Source organism: Anomaloglossus baeobatrachus, chromosome 6, assembly GCF_048569485.1.
Source record: "Anomaloglossus baeobatrachus isolate aAnoBae1 chromosome 6, aAnoBae1.hap1, whole genome shotgun sequence".
NCBI lineage: Eukaryota > Metazoa > Chordata > Amphibia > Anura > Aromobatidae > Anomaloglossus > Anomaloglossus baeobatrachus.
This window is the reverse complement of record NC_134358.1, coordinates 51078931-51102354: the sequence shown is the minus strand read 5'-3', so window position 1 is coordinate 51102354 and position 23424 is coordinate 51078931. Positions and strand designations below refer to the sequence as shown.

Below are 23424 nucleotides of genomic sequence, written 5' to 3'. Positions count from 1 at the left end.
ACACCTAATGTATCTGCTATCTGCGGTCTGTACGATTACCCCGGAATCACCAATGACTTTAGAGGTGGTCTGAACCAGGTGTTCATGTGTGTTGTCCCAATCTTTCTGTCCACTGAAGGATGAGTGTACCCTGTCTGTGACCCTTGACTTTATCTGTTTTTCATCATCTATTTGAGGGCTTTCTTAGGGACATTACAGGGTCAGCCACCGCAGAGTGGGGGCGCCATTTTCGTAGCTATCAGGGTGCCGACCCCCGCGGTAGGTAGTGGACAGGAGGGAGGGCTATTGTAAAGGGTAAGCATCTTGCCTTCTTCCCTCTTTATTTCACATTGTATTTGCACAAAGGTTGTGGATTTTAAATAAGTATTAATAAAATTCAAGATTTTTAAAGGGTTATATCATCGGATGAGGAGGTAATATGAGCATAGGAGATGCTAAATTTGTGGTTAGTGAGGTATGAAGATATCCAGGAGAGAGCAAGGCTTTGGATGACAAGGGAGTTCATCATTACTGATGGGAAATGCCTATAAAAGTCATACTTTCCTGATTAAACATGACATCTGGGAAATGCTCCCTTAAAATTCTTCTCCAGATTTAGCAAAGTTATGAACTTTTGTTTTCAACTCTTATAAGCTTATTTTTTTTTCCTTCTCTCCCAAACGTTATGCCTCCAACTGTTTCAATGCCCAGTTCATGCTGCTTTCAACTGCTGCTCATCAAGATCTGCACACTACATGGATCATTCTGTGTATGGGAAGTGTGCCGCCCCAGCGTCAGCAGTCATGGCTGCTCGGATCCGGATCCGCGGTGGCTTAAGGGGTCTCCGGACCCGGGAGGGGTCGTGCGGCCACTCGATATAAAAGGGGGGTATTTACAGGGGATTGTGTGTTTAGAGTTCGTGACGCCACCCACGGTGTGTGGTAAGGTGGAGTACCACCGCTGCTGTTGGGAGCGCCCGGTGGCGATGGGATGGCAGCCAGGTGTTTCACCCCCTCCATGGGTAGGGGGGACGCTCCGGGGCTCGGTGATGGTGAAGTGGGGATGCCGTTTGGGAGGAAAGGGTCACTGCATACTCAGTCCAATAACGCTGACACCGACAACTTGTAAACCGAAATTCTGAGCGCCGCTGCAGCAGGGAGGGAGCATGCCTAGGTCCCGTGTCTGATGGTGTTGCTTGTTAGCCTGTGACATTTCCCTTGGCACCTTCTTTTCTGGTTGGCCCTTGTAGTATAGAACTAGTCGGGTCCCGCTCACCTGTGTGGCTAACGGAGTGAGCTTGCTCTTAGGGTTCACGCTTGGGATTTTCTGGACTGTGTATTGGGAAAGTCCTATCCCCCTCGTTGCGCTAGTACCCCTATTTTGGAGCGGGTGGAGAATGAATCTTGAAGACTTCGCCCTCGTCGGGTAAATTACCAGGACGCTTAAAGCTACTTCCCGGCCTAGAGTCTACTTACCCCGTCATGCCCTGATTTATGACCTCTCCTCATGAGTCACCACACAACTGACTGCTCCTGACACTCCTGACCCTCCCTAACCAACCCCCCAAGTGGGCGGCCCTATTCCCTTCAGGCTACCCACTGGTGTGTCTGGTGGGTGTGGTGCAGAGTGTTCCTAGGATTTTAATTAGCTCATTCTTGGCAACACCAAAGGCCAGGGACCCATAACCAAGGAGGATTAGATATCATGCTGAAGGGCAGATTGCACAATATCCTGTGACGACCTGATAGGCCAGGGCGTCACATAAGCCCGCTTGAGTATGGAGGAAGGGAGCAGAAGAGGTTCAGACAGGGAAAACCTATACACACTGTTTGAACATAGTGTACAGATCTTTGCTGAGCAGCTTTTGAAAGCAGCATCTAAAGGAGCATATTCTAGACATCGAAATTGCATTTCAGCATCGTGTTTGGGAGAGAAAGGAAGCAAGATAAGGTAAAGCAATGTACGGTAATTTTGAAAAGTCAGTGCTCTCTGGATAATTAATAAAAAAATAACATTAGCCACTCATTCAGTATTTTATCAAATGGAGAATCTGATTTTACCACCATGATTTGCATCCCTAACATCTCCATAGAGAATTGTTCCTCTGTCCATTGGGCCCTAATCTGATCCACTTTATTCAATGGTCCTTAGGCAGTAATGAACAATTTTGAAAGATTCTTATTGAAAGCGACCATTGACCCAACATTAAATCCCTTTTCACTTATTCCTCCCTTAGCCATTCTTACCTTGCTGGAGAATATGGATTATCCATATATTATAGGTATATCTGCTTTGTGTGTTTTACCAATACTTGAATTAATATTTAATCTGCTTTGAACTAATCACTTTTAACAACAAGACTAAATAAGACATTTTGTAAAAGCCATTAAGATTGGTGTAGTGGACTGGGTTTATTTTGTATGGTGTGACTGGTGGGTAGCACATATATTGTATGTAATAGTAATGTACCAGTTGTATAGCATCATGTACAGCCTTTGTTTTTTTGTTTTTCCAGGGGGTCATGCCCCAAATTAAATTCTACAATAGATATTCTATATTATGACCACATCATAGCTTAACCTCCAGTACCAAATCTGTAAAAGGAGCCGCTGCTTATCATGAACCATTTAGAATACTAATGCCTCTTTATGTGGGAGAGTGGCATTTGGACCCCAAAAATATCAAAACTCAGGTGGGATTGCTTTCTCTGCACTCCCTGTAAGTGTAGAGTGGCACAGGGAGGTAGTCGACGGCTAGGGATTGGCTCCGGATGCTCCGGCATGCTACATGAAATACCTGGACCTGGCTGGATGTGTGGACTTCGGCCATGTGGGCTGGGAACCCCTCCAGGCCGAAAACGCTGATGGTGCCGACTGGCCAGAACCAGATGATGACTCATGCTCAAAAGGAGACTAACAGTTTACTTGAATCCACAACTTTGTACTGTGCGGTTCACTCTCGTTCACAACTTTACATTCCAGATAGCAGTCAGATATCTTCCAGCACGTTATAGTTTTGCACAACATTATCAGACACCGTTCAACATCCTTCTCTGTTGCGACCAATCTAACCAGGCCGGTGAATCCCAGTGCAACCCACATTGCAGCACACATCATGACTGTCACCTTCCTTTTCTGAAGTCCGACATCCAGTCTCCTTAGAGGGTCCCTTAATGACCGGAGTAAAGCTTTGCACTTCTGTACATCTAGCGGGAAACTGCTTGGTTGGTTGACTAAGTAAAATGAGAAAGCTTGGGCTCGGGGAAAATGTGTGTAGATGGGTAGGTAGCTGGCTTAGTGGTAGAAAACAAAGAGTGGTTATTAATGGCGCATACTCAGATTGGGCCAGGGTTACTAGTGGGGTGCCACAGGGGTCTGTATTGGGCCCCCTACTATTTAATATATTTTATTAATGATCTGGTGGATGGTTTACAGAGTAAAATATCAGTATTTGCAGATGATACAAAACTATGTAAGGTAGTTAACACGAAGGAGGACAGTTTGCAACTACAGATGGATTTGAGTAAATTGGAGAATTGGGCTGAAAAATGGCAAATGAGGTTTAACACAGATAAGTGTAAGGTTATGCACATGGGAAGGAAAAACAGATGCTACGATTACTTACTAAATGGGAAACCGCTGGTGAAATCAGACATGTAAAAAGACTTAGGCATCTTAGTCAATAAGAATCTAAATTGGAGTGCCCAGTGTCAGGCAGCAGCCACCAAAGCAAGTAGGGTGATGGGATGCATTAGAAGAGGTCTGGGGGCACGAGATGAAAACATCATTCTCCCTCTGTACAAATCACTCGTCAGACCACACTTGGAGTATTGTGTGCAATTTTGGGCACTGGTGCTCAAGAAAGACATTACTGAACTTGAAAGGGTTCAGAGGCGGGCTACTAAAATAATAAATGGAGTGGGTGCATTACAATACACGGAAAGGTTATCAAAATTAGGTCTATTTACTCTAGAAAAGAGAAGACTTAGGGGAGACCTAATAAATATGTACAAATATATCAGAGGGCCATATAGAGATCTCTCCCATGATCTGTTTGTACCAAGGACTATGACAAGAACAAGGGGGCATTCTCTTCGATTGGAGGAAAGAAAATTCCTACATCAGCATAGAAGAGGGTTCTTCACGGTAAGAGCAGTGAGGCTCTGGAACTCTCTTCCTGAGGAAGTGGTGATGGCCAACTCACTGAGTGAATGTAAGAGAGGAATGGATGCTTTTCTTGATAGCAAAAGTATAGAAGGTTATAAATAGCATAATCTTACAGGTAGATAGAAGAGCGACCAAGATTATTAGAGGAATGGGTGGGCTGCAACACCAAGACAGGTTATTAAACTTGGGGGTTATTTAGTTTGGAAAAACAAAGGCTTAGGGGGGATCTAATCACATTGTATAAACATATGAGGGGACAGTACAGAGACCTTTCCAAAGATCTCTTTACACCTAGGCCTGCGACTGGAACACTGGAGCATCCGCTGTGTCTTGAGGAAAGAAGGTTTAATCATAATCACAGACGAGGATTCTTTACTGTACGAGCAGTGAGACTATGGAACTCTCTGCCTCATGATGTTGTAATGAGTGATTCACTACTAACATTTAAGCAGAGCCTGGACGCCTTTCTTGAAAAATATAATATTACCAGTTATGTATATTACATTTTATGACAGGGTGTTGATCCAGGGAACTAGTCTGATTGCCGTATGTGGAGTCAGGAAGGAATTTGTTTCCCCATTGGAGCTTATTTGACACATTGGGGTTTTTTTGCCTTCCTCTGGATCAACATGTTAGGCTACGGGTTGAACTAGATGGACTTAGTCTCCCTTCAACCTTAAAAACTATGAAACTATGAAACTATGACTCTATGCACACACCAATTAAGGTTCACCTTGATACCTTGACAGTTTAGGGGCCTGGACACTAGAGTCTAGTACCAGTAGAAGTCACCCAATAACTTGAATGTTTAAGGGGCCTGGATGTTGAGGTTCCGTCCTCCGGCCCCTAAAGTCTGAGACCACTCCGTCGAGGATCTGTCTCTATTTACAACACTGTTCACACCCGGTGTCTCTGTCCACACTCTAGGTTCATGTGATCTTGCCTTCTTTCTCCTGTTGTCAATTTGCCACAAACCACACTGTATCGACCTTCACGACCGACTGTCTTTCTCGTTCACTCACCTGGCCATCACTGACTCTTCTAGAAATGAATTATCACTTTCCTTGTCAGTTAACCCCCTCCCATGTTGGGCGAGTCCCAACACTTAGTGTTCGCTTTCCCTGCGATCTGTTGCTGGGCAGATATAACCTTTCACACAATTCTAATACCAACATTATAATACCTTACATTATCATATCCTATAAAACTGCTATACACGAAGCATATTATAGTTCACATTACATATTACTCTATCACAACATAAACTATACAGGAACACATTACATTTCACATGGCAGATCACAAATATTTCACAAGATGGAAGAGATTATTCACATTACAAGACAAAATCCAGGGGCAAGAACGCGACACCCACAGTCCACAAATATTACATAACTACACCCTTGACTATGCAATATATATTATTGAGAAAGCCTAATACTGGTAAAGAGCGGCCTAGGTCTGTGTTGCCACTAAACTGGGTTAGTTATCCTTCGAGTGTAACACACAGAAGAATTAGAGGCAATTGACCCCAACATAGTGATCCTCTCACATAATCACACGTATACAGGGTCAGTAGGATATTTCTGCCCCCATTTCATGTCTTAGCAGGTGACATTCTTAAATGTTCTATCCTTATTGACCATAGAACTTTCTAAGCCTCGCCAGGACCATATAAAACGACATGCAGGTAAGTATTACGTATACGTAGTCAAGAAGAAGCCACTTTCTTAAAACGTTATGGTTTGCAGTCACCATTATTCCATTTTTAATTTTATTAAATTTGCTTAATTCTCCTCCCCCTTCAAAAAAAAGTAGTCTATAAAACGTGATTTGCCACAAATTCTTCAGTGCACAATGCTAAATGTATAACCATATAACCACTAAAGTCAAGTAATAGTGATAATTCTGTAGATTAAATTAATATAATTAATATTGTACCAGAAATGCTGCCCCCTTTTAATATCCACTGACCTCATCCACATGTATTGGGTTTTATTTCTGCTACAACAATGAACTGATAGGATAATTGCAATTACTAGACCAATCGACATCATAAACCATCTGGTTGGCTCCTAAAGATTGTACCAACCAATTGTGCTGGGTTTAGGCCTGGGCTGGCCTAGATGAATTGTTTCATCGCTTTATTGTAGGATTTCCTCATTTTACACGTTTTTTTGTTTTTTTTTAACTTTATATCCTTTCAATTAATTTTTTTGTATCTGTTTGTATTGACAGATGTGGCAGTAGATGAACTTAGCAATGAGATTAAAGAGGTGCCACCAAGGAATACAGGTTTGTTAATTCATTATTGATGTTGACTTACCAGTCCCTTTAGTGTGTGCTCCTTGTTCCATCCGTCTGTGTTTTTGTGTACCATGGTTTTTCCAAACCATGTGAAAACCCCTGTTCCCTGTGTCTTACCTGTGGTGAAGGTGGGATTAACCATGTGAAAACCTTTACTCCCTTTGTCTTACCTGTGATGAAGCTGGGATTAATAATGTGTAAATCTCCTGTTCCCTTTGTCTTACCTGTGGTGAAGGTGGGATTCACCATGAGAAAATCCCTGTGTCTTACTTGTGGTGAAGGTGTGGATTAACCATATGAAAATGTTCTGTTCCCTGTGTCTTACCTGTGTTTGAAGGTGGGATTAACCATGTGAAAATCCTTGCTCCCTTTGTTTTACCTGTGGTGAAGCTGGGATTAATCATGTGTAAATCTCCTGTTCCCTGTGTCTTGCTTGTGGTGAAGGAAAGATTAATCATGTGAAAACCTCCCAGTTCCTAGTGTGTTGGCTGTGGTGACGGTGAGCATAATAGATTTCTGCAGTATATGACTTGTCACACTGTCATTTTTCTTTCTTCAATCTCAAATTTAAGGGGCTGCACTTGAGCGGTTAATTGGCAGCTCAGAAGAAGCAGCCTTAAGTACTTCTTCATTGGAATACCAGCAGGAGATGCCCTCAGGAGTGTCAGTGACGAGCAGAGCTGGTGAGCCTTTGAAACTAAACCTTTATTGGCTGTCCAGCTCTTAAATGCCAGTTGAAACTAATACGTCTTACATTTTAGATCTGTAAAGTTTGAGTTGCATATCAAAATTTCTCTAAAGTTTGGTTCTAGGGACTCTAATGCTAATATGTTGTTAAAGCAGGGGCGTACACTATGATGGGAGGGACCAATTTTGTTAACACCCTCGAATACACTAGGACTTCCCCCTCCTAACTCTTTGTATTTGTACAGTCAGAAATTCTACTTCTCTGGGTACTAGAAGGATCTTTTCATCAAAGCTGACATTGCTGACACTGTTCTTCTTTCTTAAGCCAGCAATTTGGTACAGTACTTGCATTCTCTGCCTGTATCTTAAATGTTCTTTATAGTCTCTTGCTGAATGAAGACCCTCATTATGAATGTAATATTAGACCTTGACTTTGTTTCTTCTATTTTGTAGAGGGCTAATTTATTTTGGTGCATTGCGTCACATCTTAGATCTGCTCACAGATGAGGTCATTAGATGTGGATGTGATTTGGTGATACAATGTCATAAGAAAAAAAAAATAAACTCCCTTGATATTGGACTAGTAGTAATATTACAGGTGACTGCAAACCATAATGGAAAAAAAAATCCCTTTTAGAATAATGGCTGCTTTTTACTTGGTATGAATGGATGTGGCGGCGGTGGGTTTAATGTCTATCCATGTGAGATTTTTTTTAGTTTAACAAAATCTGTCATTGTCTAAGTTGCCCAATTAAAAGGCTCAAATGTTCAGACTTAAGATAATGAAAAAGTAGCAAAGATGGACATTTTTTGTATCTTGAGGATAAATTCCTTTCCAAATAATGGGACATGTTTATTATTGAGTCTAACTAATACAAAGGACCGGCACTTTGTATTAGTTATATTGTGGACGCCTTCCTTGGATATGTGCACCTTAAAGGATTGTGTGCCGCCTGGAACTTCTGTTTCTGCATATCATTATGTCTAATTATGTTCCTTTCACTCTTCATTATGCAATGCTGCCCACAATGTCCGAGCCTCATTGACTCATCTACTCCGAGATTAAATAACAATAATTATTTATGAGGCCCACAAATTGTTGCGTTTTAACCCTAAACACCATCTTTAATTGTAGGGACTCGAAAAAAGTAAACTAGTACAAAGTAGGCACACTTAAGTCCATTGCCTTCGGGTGACGGTGCACAGGACAGGGTCGCGTATGATGTGGCTGGAACAATGCTTTATGCTGATAATGTAACCACAGCACTTTATTTAAAGGGATTGTGTATTAAATGGACAACCCCTTGTCAATTCCACATATTTGCCCCTGTTTAAAATAAGAAGGCCTATGCTCTCCTCCCATGATGGCACAGTTCCAACGCTGTCAGAACTGGCGTGCCCGGGGACCAGGTGAGATTATGTCATGCGAGCCGCACACATAATCAGCACCGACTTTGGAGTTGAGTAAAAGCTTTCGATTTTATTTCAACAGGGGCAAATGTAGAATGAAATGGGGTTGTCCGAGTTGTTGACAACCCCTTTAATTTACTGTTTAGTGACATTCTGACTCTTAGAGGCTATGTGTTGTATGTCTGCCACTCTGTAGAGGGAGGCTGTGCAAAGTAAACATGAGTTCTTTGGAAATTTCGAGGATTAAATCAGGGCAAAATTAACCAGCATGTTCTATACATGAGGTGATGTAACAGTTTCCAGCAAGCACACTGCTATGTAACACTGATCCAGACAATATTGGATGGAAGGCTTTAATAATCTTCACACAGAGCTTCCATAGTAACATACATGACAGTCTGCTCACAGATTATCTTCTCTCCTTACACAGTGGATGTACACAGAGCAGAATACTGTGCAGTGAGGTGAGGAGGAGGGGTGAATTCTGCGCCCATCGCTTCTCTCCACTATACTTCTGCTGTACAGTGTTTGGTCTTGAACTGTCATGCCCATTCTCCACTCCTGACAGTCTATTTCCTGGACTGCCTGACCTCTGTAGCTTGACTCTTCTCGGGATACATACACTATACTTTCCGAGTACTGCGCCATCTTAGCAGAGAGACAAACAAACTTATTTCCTTTTGCAGAGGCAAATACACACTCCCTGCTTTCAATCACCTGGATCACTGCTGGATACCTCCTGGTGAAGCCGTGCAGTTCCTACTTGTCACATATGTTCACATGTAGTGTCCTTACAGGTGTTTTCTACACTCTTGGTAGTAAAAATACTGTTTAAAATTCAGCGTTTGCGGTGGGGTTTTTTTTGGTGTGGCTTACAGATGTGATTTGTATGCAGTTAATGTTTAATAAAGTTAACTTTATGCAGTTAAAAAAAGTTGCAAAATGTTGTTTTGCAGTGTTTTTGAACTTTTTCATTACTTTTTATGAGTGAAAAAAATGCCTGAAAAATACTAACAAAAAAATTGAATGATGCAGGCTTGAAAAAATGCTGCAGTGCTCAAACTCAGTCAGGGAAAGAAAAGAGTGTATTAGATTTGACATCTTATAGCGTTTGCTGGTAGTGTAAAACGCAGAACCCACCCCCCCAGCAAAAACTTTGGTGTGAATCTAGCTTTTATGTTCATAATGCGTTGTTATATTGTTATACTGTGATGGGAACAGTCAGGTGTCCGTTCTTAGAGCAGATAGGTGCCATACCAGTGTACTAGTACTATATTGTTTTGCTGCCAGTGGGCGGGCTTGGTGCATGTACTGAGTGGTATGGAGCTACTAAAAGTAGGTAGGAGTTTGGTCAGTGGAGAAGCCTGGTGATGTATGACTAAATAGTATGAAAACTACTATAATCCAAAGAGACACTGCAATTGGCAAAGGTCCTGAGAGGGAGGTGTAGCACCCACGGGGCAGGGGTAAAATTTACTTGTTGCCGGGCCAGTGATGTCAGGTCCAGGATGTCACGGGTGGCCCTGCCCAGCTTCGTGGCCCGAGGTGTACAATAAAAGGGGTGGATGGTATGAGATGATGGGGATGAACGATGTTGGGAGTAGTGGTTGTCTCGTGATGCCACCTGCGGTATGCGGCCAGGGAGTAGCCGCCACTGTCCTCTGGGGTGGATGGTGTCGCAGCTAGGATAGTTCAGCTTCCCGCAGCTGAAGCTAGGCCCCAGGGAGGGTGATGGAGGTAGCAGTGGCCGTTGGCACCGAAGCGCCGTGCGCCGGCAATGAAGGGTGGACACAGTAGTTGTGGTTCCAGGTCTTTACTCACTGTCCATGGGTTGCCCGGGAGGTGCCGGTCTCCGCCGTGATGGGCTCTAGCCGATCCAGGATTAGTTAGAGGTAGCCACCAGTGTTTGAAAGTGTCCTTTCCCAAGAGATTCCCCTAGCTGAGCCTCCTGCTTCAAGCCTCAGGTACCTTGAAGAAAGGAGAAAGTGGTGTCGTGTCGCCAGAACTGTAATCCCGACTTGACTGAAAATTGTGTCCAGGCTGCTCCTCTTCTACCCCAAGTGTGTCCTCCCCACCCCCCTCAGCCCCCGGGTGGTTGTCCTAGTGACCGGGAAAGTCCCATGCTTCATGATAGCCACCCCCAGCCTACCCTAGTCCAGTCCCCAGTGAGAAGGCACCTAGCTGTATGTAAGGTGGAATGTGGATACCCCGGTGATTAACCCCCTCCTTTCCCGAGATGAACCCTGTGGCGACTGAAGCCGCAGGAGCGCCACAGAAGAGGAGTGTTAAATTTCAATGGCTTGCTATGTTGGCATCCAATATTGGCTAGCTGTGTTTGGATGAACTTCCTGAACCTCAGAAAGAACCATGATAGTGCTGACTACTGCTACTGATTAAAGGATGTGCCTGAAAATCTGTAACCAGCAAGCATTATACCTTCTGCAAAACTGTAATAATTGAGTTTATGCCTCTGCGGGGCAAAGTCTTTGTCTCACAGTCAGCCTGTGTGTGTGTGTGTGTGTGTGTGTGTGTGTGTTCATGTTTCTATACCATCTATATTGTTTTCCCACCCTTATTTGTTTCTCACTTATAGCAGATCACACCCAGGTATTGTGCAGCCTTGTCTATGAGTAGCTTATGTATGAAGCTTGTGCAATTTATGTGCTGGTTATTCTATTTTGTGTATTGCCTTGGTGTTGAATATGCCCCTCAGTTTGATAACTTGTGCTTTGCTCCTTTTCTTTGTCGCTCCATTGGGAGACCCAGACAATTGGGTGTATAGCTTCTGCCTCCGGAGGCCACACAAAGCATTACACTTAAAAGTGTAAAGCCCCTCCCCTTCTGCCTATACACCCCCCGTGCCTCACGGGCTTCTCAGTTTTTATGCTTTGTGCGAAGGAGGCTGACATCCACGCATAGCTCCACATCTTAGTCAGCAGCAGCTGCTGACTATGTCGGATGGAAGAAAAGAGGGCCCATAACAGGGCCCCCAGCATGCTCCCTTCTCACCCCACTCTGGTCGGCGGTGCGGTTAAGGTTGAGGTACCCATTGCGGGTACATAGGCAGGAGCCACATGCTGTTTTCCTTCCCCATCCCTTAATGGGCTCTGGGTGAAGTGGGATCCTAATCGGTCTCCAGGCACTGGGACCGTGCTCCCTCCGCAGCCCCTGGGGAATCTGCTGGACAGTAGCCGGGTATCGTCAGGGACAAGGCCCTGCTACTGTGAGGTACTCTGTGTCCCCCTGGGGGACCGCGCATGGAGCGCTTGTGCCATACACACTGCAGCACTGCTGGGTGTGTTAGTGCGCCGGGGACTACCGCGCCGGCCGCGCTTATTTGCCGGCCGCGCTTATAACTTTAGTCCCCGGCTTTTGCGGCCTAGTATCGCATATTCCCGCCCCCAGGCCTGCCAGTCAGGGGAAGGGCGGGACGCTACACAGGACGTCAGCGCTGAGGGCTGGAGCATACTTTGTATCCTCCTCCCCCCTCACTCAGCACAGTGGGGCATCAGATTCCCGCACTTTCTAGGGCACGCCCACGGCCCCCTCCTCCCCACAGAACGCCGGCAGCCATTCCTGTCAGCACTTCTGACGCTGGAGAGGAGAGACAACACGGCTCTGGGAGGCCCAGGCAGGGAATCTGGTGATCACACAACCGCTTTGAGCGGTCGGTAAGCAGCACCTGGGTGCTGGCCCCACTGAGTGCCGAAGTGTACATATATATATATATGCTTATATGCTATACATTTACACTGTACGGTCGCACTGTTGATTTTTGGCTATATACCCTCCTGGATTGTACTCAGAGGAGACAACAGCATGTCGTCCGCAAAAAGCAAGGGTGCCAAAGCACAGGCTTACTTTGCAACCTGTACCTCATGTGCGGCGATACTACCGGCAGGTTCCACCGATCCTCATTGTGTGCAATGCTCGGCCCCTGTGGCACTTACTCAGCCGGAGCCTCTGCTACTGGTGGCCCAGGTGGAACCACCTGCTACCACTGTCCAGGTGACAGGGACGGAGTTTGCAGTATTTGCTGACAAACTGTCTGAGAGTATGGATAAATGGTCTGCTAAGATACTAGAAGCCTTACAGTCCAGACCGGTGACTCAGGCCACGGGCACTGTTGAATCATTGACCCCAGGCCCCCCTCAGTTGGAGCAGCAAAGTGCTCCTGGGGTGACCCATAGGTCCCAGGGTGAGGTCTCTGACACGGACCGCAGTCCCAGGCCGCCTAAGCGGGCTCGCTGGGAAATTCCCTCGACTTCATCACACTGTTCGGGGTCTCAGCAGGAGGACTCTCTGGATGATGAAGCGGAGGTAGCAGATCAGGATTCTGATCCTGAGGCCGCTCTCAACCTAGATACACCTGAAGGTGACGCCATAGTGAATGACCTTATAGCGACCATCAATCAGGTGTTGGATATTTCTCCCCCAGCTCCTCCAATTGAGGAGTCAGCTTCTCAGCAGGAGAAATTCTGTTTCAGGTTTCCCAAGCGTACATTGAGTACGTTTCTGGATCACTCTGACTTCAGAGAGGCAGTCCAGAAACACCGAGCTTGTCCAGATAAGCGTTTTTCCAAGCGCCTTAAGGATTCACGTTATCCCTTCCCCCCCTGACGTTGTCAAGGGCTGGGCTCAGTGTCCCAAGGTGGATCCTCCAGTCTCCAGACTGGCGGCTAGATCCATAGTTGCAGTGGAAGATGGGGCTTCACTCAAAGATGCCACTGACAGACAGATGGAGCTCTGGTTGAAATCCATCTATGAAGCTATCGGCGCGTCTTTTGCTCCAGCATTCGCAGCCATATGGGCACTCCAAGCTATCTCAGCTTGTCATGCGCAGATTAATGCAGTCACACGTACGTCTGCTCCGCAAGTGGTGTCCTTAACCTCTCAGGCGTCGGCGTTTGCGTCCTACGCCATTAATGCTGTCCTGGACTCTGCGAGCCGTACGGCGGTAGCATCCGCCAATTCGGTGGCAGTCCGCAGGGCCATGTGGCTACGTGAATGGAAGGCAGACTCTGCTTCCAAAAAGTTCTTAACCGGTTTGCCATTTTCTGGCGACCGTCTGTTTGGTGAGCGATTGGATGAAATCATTAAACAATCCAAGGGAAAGGACTCATCCTTACCCCAGTCCAAACCAAACAGACCTCAACCACGGAAGGTACAATCGAGGTTTCGGTCCTTTCGGTCCGCGGGCAGGTCTCAATTCTCCTCGTCCAAAAGGCCTCAGAAGGATCAGAGGAACTCCGATTCATGGCGGTCTAAGTCACGTCCTAAAAAGACCGCCGGAGGAACCGCTCCCAAAGCGACCTCCTCATGACTTTCGGCCTCCTCACACCGCATCCTCGGTCGGTGGCAGGCTTTCCCGCTTTTGCGACGCCTGGCTGCCACAGGTAAGACCGTTGGGTGAGAGACATTCTGTCTCACGGTTACAGGATAGAGTTCAGCTCTCGTCCTCCGACTCGGTTCTTCAGAACATCTCCGCCCCCCGAGCGAGCCGATGCTCTTCTTCAGGCGGTGTGCACTCTGAAGGCAGAAGGGTCACGGTTTTTACTCCAACTTGTTCGTGGTGCCGAAAAAGGACGGATCCTTCCGTCCTGTTCTGGACCTAAAACTGCTCAACAAACATGTAAAAACCAGGCGGTTCCGGATGGAATCGCTCCGCTCCGTCATCGACTCAATGTCCCAAGGAGATTTCCTAGCATCAATCGACATCAAAGATGCTTATCTCCACGTACCGATTGCTCCAGAGCATCAGCGCTTCCTGCGTTTCGCCATAGGGGACGAAGACCTTCAGTTCGTGGCACTGCCTTTCGGCTTGGCGACAGCCCCACGGGTCTTCACCAAGGTCATGGCAACAGTAGTAGAAGTTCTGCACTCTCAGGGACACTCGGTGATCCCTTACTTAGACGATCTGCTTGCCAAGGCACCCTCTCAAGTGGCATGCCGACACAGCCTGAACATTGCTCTGGAGACTCTCCAGAGTTTCGGGTGGATCATCAATTTTCCAAAGTCAAATCTGACACCGGCCCAATCACTGACATATCTTGGCATGGAGTTTCATACTCTCTCAGCGATAGTGAAGCTTCCGCTGGACAAACAGCGTTCACTACAGACAGGGGTGCAATCTCTCCTTCAAGGCCAGTCACACCCCTTGCGGCGCCTCATGCACTTCCTAGGGAAGATGGTAGCAGCAATGGAGGCAGTTCCTTTTGCGCAGTTTCATCTGCGTCCACTTCAATGGGACATTCTCCGCAAATGGGACAGGAAGTCGACGTCCCTCGACAGGAACGTCTCCCTTTCTCGGGCAGCCAAGGCTTCCCTTCAGTGGTGGCTTCTTCCCACTTCTCTGTCGAAGGGGAAATCCTTCCTGCCCCCATCCTGGGCTGTGGTCACAACGGACGCGAGCCTGTCAGGGTGGGGAGCGGTTTTTCTCCACCACAGGGCTCAGGGTACTTGGACTCAGCCAGAGTCCTCCCTTCAGATCAATGTTCTGGAGATAAGGGCAGTGTATCTTGCCCTAAAGGCGTTCCAGCCGTGGCTGGAATGCAAGCAGATCCGAATTCAGTCGGACAACTCCACAGCGGTGGCATACATCAACCACCAAGGCGGAACACGCAGTCGGCAAGCCTTCCAGGAAGTCCGGCGGATTCTGCTGTGGGTGGAAGCCACAGCCTCCACCATATCCGCAGTTCACATCCCGGGCGTAGAAAACTGGGAAGCAGACTTTCTCAGTCGCCAGGGCATGGACGCAGGGGAATGGTCCCTTCACCCGGACGTGTTTCAGGAGATCTGTTGCCGCTGGGGGATGCCGGACGTCGACCTAATGGCGTCCCGGCACAACCACAAGGTCCCGACATTCATGGCACGGTCTCAGGATCACAGAGCTCTGGCGGCAGACGCTTTAGTTCAGGATTGGTCGCAGTTTCAACTCCCTTATGTGTTTCCTCCTTTGGCACTGTTGCCCAGAGTGTTACGCAAGATCAGGTCCGACTGCCGCCGCCCCATCCTCGTCGCTCCAGACTGGCCGAGGAGGTCGTGGTACCCGGATCTGTGGCATCTCACGGTGGGCCAACCGTGGGCACTACCAGACCGACCAGACTTGCTGTCTCAAGGACCGTTTTTCCATCTGAATTCTGCGGCCCTCAACATGACTGTGTGGCCATTGAGTCCTGGATCCTAGCATCTTCAGGGTTATCTCAAGAGGTCATTGCCACTATGAGACAGGCTAGGAAACCAACGTCCGCCAAGATCTACCACAGGACGTGGAGGATATTCTTATCTTGGTGCTCTGATCAGGGTTTTTCTCCCTGGCCATTTGCCTTGCCCACTTTTCTTTCCTTCCTTCAATCCGGATTGGAAAAAGGTTTGTCGCTCGGCTCCCTTAAGGGACAAGTCTCAGCGCTCTCTGTGTTTTTTCAGAAGCGCCTAGCCAGACTTCCACAGGTACGCACGTTCCTGCAGGGGGTTTGTCACATAGTCCCTCCTTACAAGCGGCCGTTAGAACCCTGGGATCTGAACAGGGTGCTGATGGCTCTTCAGAAACCACCTTTCGAGCCAATGAGGGATATTCCTCTCTCACGCCTTTCGCAGAAAGTGGCCTTCCTAGTAGCAGTCACATCACTTCGGAGAGTGTCTGAGCTAGCAGCGCTGTCATGCAAAGCCCCTTTCCTGGTGTTTCACCAGGACAAGGTGGTTCTGCGTCCGGTTCCGGAATTTCTCCCTAAGGTGGTATCCCCCTTTCATCTCAATCAGGATATCTCCTTACCCTCTTTTTGTCCTCATCCAGTTCACCAATGTGAAAGGGATTTGCACTTGTTAGATCTGGTGAGAGCACTCAGACTCTACATTTCTCGTACGGCGCCCCTGCGCCGCTCGGATGCACTCTTTGTCCTTGTCGCTGGCCAGCGTAAAGGGTCACAGGCTTCCAAATCAACCCTGGCTCGGTGGATCAAGGAACCTATTCTCGAAGCTTACCGATCTTCTGGGCTTCCGGTTCCCTCAGGGCTAAGGGCCCATTCTACCAGAGCCGTGGGTGCGTCCTGGGCTTTGCGGCACCAGGCTACGGCTCAGCAGGTGTGTCAGGCAGCTACCTGGTCGAGCCTGCACACTTTCACGAAACACTATCAAGTGCATACCTATGCTTCGGCAGATGCCAGCCTAGGTAGGCGAGTCCTTCAGGCGGCGGTTGCCCACCTGTAGGAAGGGGCCGTTTTACGGCTCTATTTCGAGGTTTTACTTTACCCTCCCAGGGACTGCTTTTGGACGTCCCAATTGTCTGGGTCTCCCAATGGAGCGACAAAGCAGAAGGGAATTTTGTTTACTTACCGTAAATTCCTTTTCTTCTAGCTCCAATTGGGAGACCCAGCACCCGCCCCTGTTCCCTTCGGGCTGTTGTTCTTTGTGTACACATGTTGTTCATGTTCAATGGTTTCAGTTCTCCGAAATTTCTTCGGACTGAATTTACTTTAAACCAATTTTATAACTTTTCCTCCTTCTTGCTTTTGCACCAAAACTGAGGAGCCCGTGAGGCACGGGGGGTGTATAGGCAGAAGGGGAGGGGCTTTACACTTTTAAGTGTAATACTTTGTGTGGCCTCCGGAGGCAGAAGCTATACACCCAATTGTCTGGGTCTCCCAATTGGAGCTAGAAGAAAAGGAATTTACGGTAAGTAAACAAAATTCCCTTCTTTTCTGTCCTTTCAGACAAAAACCTCTTGTATGGGCGACCAGCAGTGTTATTTAAAACCAAGTACAGTGTGCTCCACCATAGCGACTTTGTAAGCGGCTACAGTGAATCTCTGCAGATGCCTCTCTGGACATCGTATACAGTGTCAAAGCAGGTCAGTATGTTGTAGCAGGTCACGTCGTATTACAATGTTAAAGGGACTCAATCAGCACAAAATGACTGTTCAAACCAAGCAGAGGCGATCGGTGCTTCATGGCGGGGCCAAACCTATAAATGCACCTTCCCACCCGCTTATTTTCCATCTAACTCCACCCTTCTATGGCTCTATGACAGAGGTTCCCAACTCCAGTCCTCAAGGCACACCAACAGTGCAGGTTTTCAGGATTGCCTTAGTATTGCACAGGGGTTGGAATCATCACCAGTGCAGGTGATTAAATTACCACCTGTGCAAAACTAAGGAGATCCTGAAAACCTGCACTGTTGGTGTGCCTTGAGGACTGGAGTTGGGAACCTCTGCTCTATGAAGACACAGATTTCAATCAATGAAGAGGTGTGGTGGGAAGGTGGAGAAAGAGGGGAAAAACAAGTAGGTGGGAAGGCACAATTAAATAACTAGCCCTGCCACGATTCACCGAGCGCCTGTATTTGGTGTGAACCATCATCCTATGTGTCACGCTTTTTCACGTGGCGAGTGACCAACAGATGTCTGATGCACAACAAAAACACCGCACCAAAACACCATTAACAATGGGGACACCAGAAGCACTATAACAACGGTAAACCCTGCTGCTAGTGAGAGGGTACATGGGACACCTCCTGCCTTTACCTGCCCCTGTACCCTGCACTGCTAGCCAGATTTTATACAGGCTCCGCACCTGTCGCCGTGCAGGAACCTGAAGCCCTGAAAAGACCCTCCAATAGTCCTGGCTAGTGAGCAGGAAGGTAAGGCTCATTAGGCCCACCACTGCACTAATACAACAAGAGGGTAGGTGAGACAAATAGGGGAATAATAACCAAAATGGAGAAGATACGACTTCAGGACGAATCCACAGCAACTCCATTCACCAAGGCAGCCAGATTACAAATTGTTTTGTATTAGCAAAGATTGCTGTGAAACCCTGCTAGTTAATCACAAAGGACCTGCACTGCTGGAAAGCTGCTAGCAGCAAAACTGACATTAACTGTTTCAGCACCAAGAGAAACAAAACAACATTTAAATGTAGAGTCCCAGATGGAGATGAGAGGCTCCAGTCATAGAGCTATCACTAGTCTCTAAAAACAGGGAGAAGACCTTGACACTATGCTGATAGACTCCCTTTAAACTTCAGTCTGGTGGTTTAAGCATTCACTAAAAGAGGAATTATCACCAGGTCAGGTTTTCAGTGTTTGCTTTGCTTTCCACTGCTCTCCTGAGAATTCTTTTGTTTTTTATTCTTAAGTTTTGTTAGTGCCAATTTATATGGCTTTTACCTATGAGGCATTAAAAACAACTGTCTAGTCAGGCAGGTTCTCTTTAAGTACTGTATAGTCTCATGCACATGGCCATTGTGTTGCTCCATACAACGTCTGAGCTACTATGGGGCACACACAGACGTCAAAGTCCCACCATCACTTTGGAAGCCTCCAATTGTTTACTGATGACTTCCGTTGTGCCATGTTCCATTGTTCATGCTAAGAAGACACTGACTTGTTTTACATATGAAGCCTAAAAGAGCATTTCCACTGCAAGATGATTGTGAATGAGCATTATTAAGCACTCTCGTTATCTTGCCGTGCAAACGGGCTACCGATCATGCGATGAATGACCACAACGCTCGTATATCAAGTGAAATGATCATTTGCATAGCGTGAAAGGTTCTTGTTGGTGAATCATTCTGTGTAAACAGGATTTACTGTCGAGGCCTATGGCATCCTATGCACATTGAGCGGCAATCTCTTAGGGTACTGTCACACATAACGAGATCGCTGCTGAGGCACGGTTTCTGTGACGCAGTAGCGATCCCGTTAGCGATCTTGTTATGTGTGACACTTACCAGCGATCCGACCCCTGCTGTGAGATCTCTAGTCGTTGCTGAATGGTCCAGGCCATTTTCTTCAAAGGCGATGATGTCCTGCTGGGCAGAACGCCTCGCTGTGTTTGACGTTGTGTGACAGGGTCACAGTGACTGCTGAGATCGTTATACAGGTCGCTACTGCGATCTGTATTGTTCCTGCATCATTGGTAAGATCTGACTGTGTGACATCTCACCAGCGACCTCCCAGCGAACCCTATCAGGTCACATCGTTTTCGGGATCGCTGGTAAGTCGCTGTGTGTGACTGGGCCTTTATGTAGATGGCTCTGTGCACATTATCTGCTTTGGCCTATCTGTGTAAACAGGTAAATGACTGCCCAACAGTAAAAGAAACTATTGTGCTGCAGTTGGTCCATGTAAACAAACCCTAAGGCTATGTGCCCACGCTGTGGAAAATGCGCGGATTTTTCTGCGGATTTCTAGCGGAAAAGCCGCGGATTTCCCGAAAATCTGTAGCACAGGTACTTCCCAGCCATTTCTATGGCATTTTGGAAATGCTGTGCCCATGCTGCGGATTTCGTGCGGATTTTGGTCCGGAAAAATCTGCAACATGTCAATTATTGTTGCGGATTTTCATCCGGATTTTGCCTTTAAAATTGAAATAAAAAAAAAAATTCAAAATCCGCACCTGCGGATTTTGTGGGAAAGCTGCGGATTTTGATGCAGAAAAATCTGCAGATACATTCTCCCGTGGACACATAGCCTTAATCTTTCCAAAATTCTACCTTCCTGAGTGATACTTGGGGCCTTGGCAAGAAAACAGTAATGTTTTTAAATTGACACAGATCCCCCTTCCCTCTAAGTTTGAGATTCCCGTTAGTACAAAGCTCCAGTGTCTGTGAGGAATTGATGGCCTGCTTTCTACGTAAAGAGGATCTGTCATGTTCCATAAATATGCAATTGTTTTTGTTTTCCTTTTGTATCTGCAGCTCTCTATTCCTGAGATATAGTCTCCTCTTCCAGGTATATAAATCTTGTCTTTTTAGCCAAGTGGACGTGGTACTTGGATCTTCTTCTTGGGCGTGTGAGCGAAATACACTCCTTCTATGCCCTTGAAACGCCAAATTAATAAGATTTGTTTTAAAAGCACTTGGAGAAATCAATACAGCACACATGTTTGTGGAGTACTGAGAGATAGTTTTTCTTACATCATGTGACCAGCTTATATAGTATCCCAAACAAAGAAATTACCATGCACCAATAAGAGCCTCAGGGGGGGGTGTAGAAATGTGAAACCTCCCTGCCCATCAGTGTTAGCTGAACCCTATGACATCATTCAGTTATAGGACAAGATGGTTTCTATAGAATAGAATATAAAATTACTTGAATTCTCTCACAGGCGTCTTCATTGATGACCAAGTCCACTTGGAGAAAAAAAACAACTAAACTTTTATATATAGGGAAAAAGAGGCCATATCTCAGGAACAGAGAGGCACAGGAACAAAAAAAAAGTAAACAATGCTAGGGTTCAGGAGACCAGGGGAATATACACTACGGAAAAAAAGTATATGTTTATGGAAATTGATAAATATTCTTTGACTTGCTTGCCAACTCTTCCAGAATGTCCAGTAGGGTGGACACATCTCCTGATGGGGCATCATCTTACTCGGCAGTAGCACCCAGGTGTTACCGATGTTCCCCGATTTTTGCCCTGGAGGTTCATGTTCTGACTCTCAACCTGCTGATATCCCGGCCTCATATTACTTCGTACATTTTTCTCCTGACACAGACTGAAGTATCTGGCATCCCGGAATATTTATCAAATTGTGTAAGGCTGGACCCACGCATTTCTCCAGGCAACAGTCAGAGCTGTTCAGCTTACAAGGCAGATAAGCAGATGTCCTATGGATTCCTCTTCCCACCTCGTGAGTTTTATCTCTGTGGCATGAGATATTTTTGTGTATTTGGTATTAATTAACCTTGTATGTGCCCTGATTATTTTCTGCTGCTGTCAGTTGTAGCCCCGATGAGACTGAACAGCTTCGGGCGTAACCTTTCACACTTTATGTGATGATCTGTGTGAAGGGCTGTGGAGTACAAAATGTTCACATTAGAGAAGACAAGGATCTGTTTCTTTTTTTTTTTTTTTTTTTTATTCTTCCCTTTGCTCATAATATTGCAGCCTTGTCTAATTGGAATAAATTATTTGGAGCGACAATACCACACACAACCTGGCGACAAGAGTGGAGCTGTTTCTGGGGGGGGGATTTTACACATTTTCTAGATAAAAATTAAAGGATAGCTTTGCATTGGTTCCTTACTATATGGGGGCTGCATAATACTATATGGGGGGTGCTTAATACTATATGGTGGCTACATAATACTATATGGAGGAATATGGGGTGCATTATAATCCATAGAGGACTCTGGAGGTGCATCATAATATATGGAAGACTAAGGAGAGTCTATTATAATATATGGAGGACTATGGGGTCTGCACTTTAATACATGGAGGACTATGGAGTCTATTAAACCATATAAAGGACTATGGGGAGTGCATTATATTATGTGGAGGACTATGAGACGCATTACAATATCCGGTACTATATTGGGATATAAGTATAGAAAATCTGGGTGCTGGGGGAAAGAGCCAAGCATCAGGTTTGAATTCCACATCGAGGGCCATCAGACTCAAGATGGAGATATAGACTATATATATATATATATATATATATATATATTACATCATGTGACCAGCTTATATAGTATCCCAAACAAAGAAATTACTATGCACCAATAAGAGCCTCAGGGGGGGGTGTAGAAATGGGAAACCTCCCTGCCCATCAGTGTTAGCTGAACCCTATGACATCATTCATTTATAGGACAAGATGGTTTCTATAGAATATAAAATTACTTGTATTCTCTCACAGGCGTCTTCATGATGACCAAGTCCACTTAGAGAAAAAACAACTAAAAGTATATATAGGGAAAAAGAGGCCATATCACAGGAACTAAAAAAAGAAATCAATGCTAGGGTTCAGGAGACCAGGGGAATATATACACATATATATATATATATGTGTATATATTCCCCTGGTCTCATATATATATATATATGTATATATATATATATGTATATGTGTATATATTCCCCTGGTCTCATATATATGTATGTATGTATGTATGTATGTATGTGTGTGTCTATATATCCATCTTGAGTCTGATGGCCCTCGATGTGGAATTCAAACCTGATTCTTGGCTCTTTCCCCCAGCACACATACTGTGGAGAAAAACAGACATGGATCGCACATCCCAAAAATACAATGATCTAAAGCCGTTAGGCACAAATTTAAACAATAGCACATGAGGTTCTTTGTTACCATTCTGATTAGATTGCATTAAGCCCACTGCCATATCACGGCAAACTTCTGAGTGGGTCCCTATTCTAAACCTTATAGTGCGGCACTGTGCACTAACCACCGCTGCAGCGACAAAGCACCAGCAGGGCAGGTGACCTGGTGCCTCACGGCACCCATGCTGCAAGGCGAAGCCCCCATGACTCCAGGCCCCACTGACACGACACCACCACCAGAGCGGCCACCACACATCATCAGCATAATGTGTGGGACCCATTCAGAGGTTCACCGCGACGTGGCAGTGGGCGTAACACAATCTGATCAGAATGGTAACAAAGAACCTCATGTTCTATTATTTAAATTTTTGCCTGACGGCTTTAGATCATTGTATTTTTGGGATGTGCAATCCATGTCTGTTTTTCTCCATAATATATAAATATATATACATATATATATATTTTAATTCGAGAGGGAGAACGATAACAACAAAAAAACTCAAAGGGAATGACCGAAATGTGTATAAAATAAGTGTAACTGTGATATTTTCTGGGGGTAATACTTCATTTAATGGAACAATTTCAAGGGTGTCAACACTTTTGGCCATGGCTGTATATATTATATATTGCCTATTTTTGTTCTTTGAATTTTAATTGAGCAAATATGTTTTGTTTTTTGTTTTTTTTTCTTTTTCAGAATTAAGTTCTTCTGCTGATGCCAAATATGACGCTGTTCTTATTACGAATGTCATTCCTATATACCCTGCATTCAAAAGTAAGTGTTGTTTTAACTTGACAATTTATATTATTTCTTTAGGG

The 23424-nt window shown here is 45.7% G+C and overlaps 1 protein-coding gene and 1 long non-coding RNA gene across 8 annotated transcripts in view; one reads left to right on the top strand and one right to left on the bottom strand.

The window, feature by feature from the left end:
• The window catches only part of ENPP2 (ectonucleotide pyrophosphatase/phosphodiesterase 2), a 264936-nt gene that overhangs the window by 202297 nt on the left and 39215 nt on the right, over positions 1-23424 (top strand). For 3 of the 7 annotated variants that reach the window (XM_075352916.1, XM_075352915.1, XM_075352918.1), the window contains exons 20-25: positions 2216-2260; positions 6384-6440; positions 7025-7135; positions 17258-17394; positions 21043-21178; positions 23303-23380. In XM_075352916.1, coding sequence (XP_075209031.1) covers positions 2216-2260; positions 6384-6440; positions 7025-7135; positions 17258-17394; positions 21043-21178; positions 23303-23380 — 564 coding nt within the window. The remainder of the gene's footprint in view (positions 1-2215; positions 2261-6383; positions 6441-7024; positions 7136-17257; positions 17395-21042; positions 21179-23302; positions 23381-23424) is intronic. The other 4 variants (XM_075352920.1, XM_075352921.1, XM_075352917.1 and 1 more) reach the window with 3 other exon arrangements.
• Positions 1-23424, bottom strand: part of LOC142317029 (uncharacterized) — a 109102-nt gene that overhangs the window by 58606 nt on the left and 27072 nt on the right. The gene's annotated exons all lie outside the window — the stretch shown is intronic.